The following is a 5,658-nucleotide window of genomic DNA, read 5'->3' as shown; positions in this document are numbered from 1 at the left end:
TGCTAGATACCAATGTATTTCTATTGAAATCATTTCTTTTGCTAGATAGATTGAATTTGCTATATAGATGTTCATATTTTTAAAAATTTAAAACTTCTTTACTAGACACGGATGTCTTTCCTGTAGACATTGTCAATTTCTTTTCTAGATACAATGAATTTTCTATATAGACATTCATATCTTCTAGAAAATTATGACTTCTTTAACTAGATAGTGATGTACTTCCAGTATAGACCTTGAAAATTACTATATAGAATTCCTTTTCTTTTATGTACTTTCTATATAGATATTGACAATTACTATATAGAATTCGTTTCTTTTGCTAGATAGAATGAATTAGCTACATGGACTTTCTTATTTCCTATATAGAATGAATTAGCTACATAGACTTTCTTATTTCCTATATAGATATTGTCAACTACTATATAGATTCAACTTTTTTCCTAGATAGAATGCATTTTTTCTAGATGATATTGCAATTTCCTAGATTGAGTATATAGCAAATCATATTATCTAGATGGAAGGGGAAAAAATGGGTCTACATCTAGTAAATTGGGCAAATTTTGCCGTATAATGTAGCATTTACTATATGGGAAGTTTTCTAAAGTCCCTTGTGATCATCGTCCCTAGTAGTTATTTTATGCATGGACAGTCCAATCCTCATAGATTTCGTCGCTGCCACCACAGATTTCATCGTTGCTAGGACAATGCTAGCCAAAGTTCTTACGCCCTGCGTTTGGACTTTTGTACTAATCAACCAGATCCATTAGAAATCGAAGGGGGTATAAATGCTGTGATGATCGGCAATTCGAAGCGCTCGTTGGAACGCTGTCAGCGAGTTCCACGATGAGGCTAGGATTGGTGGTATGGCCATTCATGCTCTTGCTCGCTGGCTATTTCTTATACGTGCGGTCAAGTTTCTCTTCGCAAGGCTTAGTAGTGGATTCATGGCTGAACGCAGTCAGATCGGGGTGGCAATATCGTTGGCCGTCGCCACATAGCGTGACGGATAAGCTTTTGCAAGAACTGAGATTGAATGGCACATGTCCTTGCCATCACGTAAGGACGGAGGGCTTCAAAATTCTGGGTCTTCAAGGATTTGACGAGCAAAAACAGACTCAGCACGGCCAGATTGCGCTCTTCACAGACACCCTGGTCACCTTCATGCTGGTGTCAACAACAGCAAGCGGCACGGCACGCTGCTCGGGGGGGGATTTCTACGAATTACTGCTGGCAGGAGATCACTGGAGGTCACGACCTCCGATCACAGATCATGGCAATGGCTCCTACTCTGTCTCCATTCTGGTTGACGGAACCTTTCCAGGAAGGTACACTTTCACTGCCAATTTGTTGTTCTACAACTATCATGGTCTGGATCTCGATGCCGACCAGTGGGCAGTGCAGAAACGGTCCAAAACATTGAAGCTGCGGCTGATTACTGCTAGTGATGACAGCCGCAAGCCAGGCGTCATCTCCTCTCAGCTCAAGCAATGCACTCGCCTTGACATGCAGCAACGCAATTGGAAGGGACGGTGGACACGCACTTGGCACAACCACACTTGCCAGGCTGGCCCCGATGGCCGCTTTGATATGTGTATGCCTGCCCAGCACCAAGCGTGCGTGGAACCGTGGTGCCATGGGCGTGTGGCCCCTTTGGAGAGCAATGGCTGGGTCTACTCTGCGCATTGCGCGTTCCGCATTTGGGAGAGGGACGAGGCTTGGGATTGCTTATCAGGGAGATGGCTCTTCTTGTGGGGGGACTCCAATATGCAAGACTTTATTCGCAACTTGCTTCTCTTTGTGTTGGAGCTCCCACCGCCTTCGCCGGAGAATATCACCACTTGGACTCTAGATCGAGCAGTTGAGGACTTCTTCATCAACCCTCACAACCCTGACAACACAATTCATATCTCCTTTGTGTTTAATGGACACCATCAGACTCGTGGAAATGGCCTTGGACTTGACTCCCTTTTGGATTCTCATTATCGCGATGGTCTCCATGCACATTTCAATGCGTCCTCGACCCATCGACCTGATGCCTTCATATTCAATAGTGGCATCCACGATGGCTTACGTTTTCCCTCATTGCATGCCTATGTTGATGCCATTGAGCATGCTATGAACTTTTGGCAATCTATGTTTAGGAGTATGCCCCCTAGAGATATTGTTCTACGAACTAGTGTCGCTCCTGCAGGAAAAGCTCGTTACGTACGCTCTAATCCCTTCAAAATGGAGGTTTTTAACACAGCCATGATTGACCATTCTCAACTGCTTGACGATGTTCTCATTCTTGATGCCTTTGATTCCTCATTTCCATTCCACTTTGATAATTGTTGTAGTGATGGCGGGCATTATGGTCGACCTCCCAATTTTAATGCATGGCCATGGTATGGAAAACCACATCAGTATTTTATTGACCTAATGTTGGTCCACATGATGCTAACATCTATATGTCCAGCCCATGCCTAGCTAGCTAGCTAAGCCTTTTCAATTTTGGGCTAATACAAATTATTTTGCTCCACTTAAGGCAAAATTAGGCCAGTTAGCTAGGCAAATTTTCATTACCCTGCTTCTCATCACTCATATTCTATTTTTTCACCAACCTAGTATTCATAATACAAAGCATTTTTCAATACAACACATTGTATGATGATTATCGACAACTTAGGTGTCCATGCATTTCTTACAATAATTTTCCAAATCCTGAAAAAAGCATTGTTCAAAATCATAAGAATAACACGAAAAATAATAAAACAAAGGAACACTTGCAAAGCCTATACTACTTTAGGAAATGTATAACATTGATACAAAATTCTAGGGGCAATTGAGACCTTTAAAATTTTCAATACTAAAATTTTGGACTTTATTTTATTTTTAAGGGAATCAACATACATAGCTTTAAAATAAATAAACATACAGTAATGTTGTAATATTGATTTGGTTTCTACTTTGCCATAGTAAAGCAAGAATTTGACACTATTGCTAAGCGATACACTGCCATACTTTGTAATCTATGCAGGTAGAAAAGCATAGACAAAAATTTATTTACAAAACTAGGGTGGGTAGGTAGCGGGCTATGGGATTCTTTTACAAATCTTGATGGACAGCTTGTACATGTACCTCTATTGTGAATCGTAGTTTCATTGCTTCATAGATTGACATCTCATTTCCTTTTTTATTTTAGCAAACCACATGTTTTGTACTTTATCTTTTTCAAAGAAAGGAAAAAGTATGACTAAGGATGGGGCCCAGGTGGGCCACAATGTAAAAAGCCCATATAGCACATGCAATCAAGGGGTATTAAAAAACCCCCCTACCTACGGATTTTTATAACCTATATACAACCCTTTTGTAAATTTTGAGATGATTAAAGTATCCCTTATGTATGAAAATTTTCACTTTTTGAATTAAAAAACCCTTAAGTATGTATATTTTCTGTAACTCCATGAAATTATAAAACCCTTCTATTGATCGCATGTGCTATCCTCGTGCTATCTTAAATATTTCTTAGTGGCCCCCCCTAGGAGATGGGGGAATCTCCTACTAACTAATCTTGCTTGGCCCATAGGGATTGGGCTGGACGTTAGAGGACCCTATACAATACCCTCCAACGTCCTTGGAAATCTTCATCGAACCATCACTTCTTCCCTATGTCTCAAACCAAACTCAGCTAACTAAGGTAGCATACTAACTAAGCCACGAACTAGAGTACATAAGAATCTTAGCAACAACAAACATGGCTGATGAGAACCACCACCACCGGCCAGTAATTCCCACAAAAGTAAATCATGAAGCCTAACCTCTAATCACTCATTAGTACTCTACTGAGCATGCAAGCCTAGTGGCTAGTAATTTTTACTACATTCATAGTGATCATGCATGCTTAAGCCCAGTGGTGGGTGAGTAGGTTACTGTGGTGGTGTTTGGTAATTAACTACTAGCCCAGTGGAATCGTAGCCATGACGAACATGGTTGATGAGAGCCACCACCACTGGGCAGTAACTCCCACAAAAGTAAATCATGAAGGCTAATCACCTCTAATCACTCATTACTTGGCACTCTAGTACTCTGCTGAGAGCATGTGAGCCCAGTGACTGGTAATTTTTACTGCACTCATAATAATCATGCATGCTTATGCCCGATGGTGGGTGAGCCAGTCACTGCGGTCGCTGGTAATTAACTACCATCCCGGTGGAATCGTAGCCATGACAGATGTGGCAAATGAGAGCCACCACCGTCGGGCAGTAATTCCCACCAAAGTAAATCATGAAGCCCAATCATCTCTAATCACTCATTACCACGCACTCTAGTACTCTCTTGAGCATGCAAGCCCAGTGACTAGAAATTTGTTGCACTTGTAGTAATCATGCATGCAAGCCCAGTGGTGGTTAACTGGATGATGAGTAATTGCGGGCCACTACACTAGCTGGTAATTAATTGCCAGCCCGGTGGGTGTTAGCCACCACCACAGACATGGCTAGAAATCTTAGATGCCACCACCTTTAATCACTCATTACCATGCAAGGTAGTAATGCCTTCTTGAATTCATCAAAATTCATGCCAATCACCATGGTGGCTCTCACCTTGATAGTGTAGTTGGGCTACAAACTTAAGCGTCCACTATTCTAATCCCTTAACTATTTTGTCTTCTATCCCCCTCGACCATTTCTTTCTCCCTTGCACTTCGACTACAAACTCAAGCCTCCACTACTTTATTTCCTTCACTTATTCATCTTCTATCCCTCTCAACCATTTCTATCTCCTTGCACTCTTCCCACAACTTCTATCCCCTCTCATAATAGACCCTGCACAGTTTGGGAGCTCCTCACACAATCTTTCCTCCCCCTTTGCAGCACAGTGCGAGAGCCTCTCCTCCCCTGATATTGAAATCATGACATACGGGATCTCCTCTTTGCTGTTCAAAAGCCCAATTTGGATGCTCTCAAAAACTTCACTAGGTTGGTACAAGAGGTGAAAGTGAAGGAGGGGCAACTAGTCTATCAAGCCAGAAGATTACCATCACTGAAAGCGCACGATTGAAAATGCGCTAGGCATTCCTGGAGGCAATTTGCAAGCACACTTCTTTGAGAACCAGTGGAAGAGATAGGATATTCTATATGTATACCCCAACGCTTAGATTAGTAAAGATGGTGGAGTCAATCTTTCTAGCTTACCAACAAACTTGCAAGATGTGTTGAAGAAGACCATTCACTGATATAAGAGGAACCTGCAAGTTCTGGCAGGTTCAAGCAACAGTAGAGCAACTGAAAGGACGGGATGTATCCTTCTCAAGATTCTCAGAAAGTGACTTTTCTACAAGAGAAAGACACCGATGCAGCAAAGGCAGTGCAACTTGAGAAAATTCTCAATGAAGGTGTAGAAGCCAAGGTAGAGGAGGCACAAGCGAGGGCCTTGCATGCACAAGAGCATGCTGAGTCCACTAAAAAAATGGTCGACATTGAAAGACATAGAAGAGAAGAAGCAGAGAAGCACATCAAGGACCTCCGAGATAGGCTTGAAGAAGTGAAGTGATGGGGACATCGTGGACAAGGAGCTAGCAATGATGCAAAAGGACCTTGTGGGTTGAGGGTATTAGATTAACAAATTCTCCTAGCTTAGAAAGTAGTAAAATTTTTTATAACTACTTGTGTAAGTAAT

At 41.9% G+C, this 5,658-nt stretch overlaps 1 protein-coding gene across 1 annotated transcript; it reads left to right on the top strand.

Moving 5' to 3' along the window:
- Positions 1–846: 846 nt before the first annotated feature.
- LOC147884394 (uncharacterized) lies at positions 847–2,469 on the top strand. Its single transcript, XM_087398189.1, has one exon. It carries the CDS (start codon positions 847–849, stop codon positions 2,467–2,469), a length of 1,623 nt encoding a protein of 540 aa, XP_087254315.1.
- Positions 2,470–5,658: the final 3,189 nt, after the last annotated feature.

Source organism: Dipteris shenzhenensis, chromosome 27, assembly GCF_047967505.1.
Source record: "Dipteris shenzhenensis isolate YYH24624 ecotype China chromosome 27, Dip_SZ_1.0, whole genome shotgun sequence".
NCBI classification, from domain to species: Eukaryota; Viridiplantae; Streptophyta; class Polypodiopsida; order Gleicheniales; family Dipteridaceae; genus Dipteris; species Dipteris shenzhenensis.
Note: the sequence above shows the minus strand (reverse complement) of the source record. Positions and strands in the feature narration are given on the sequence as shown.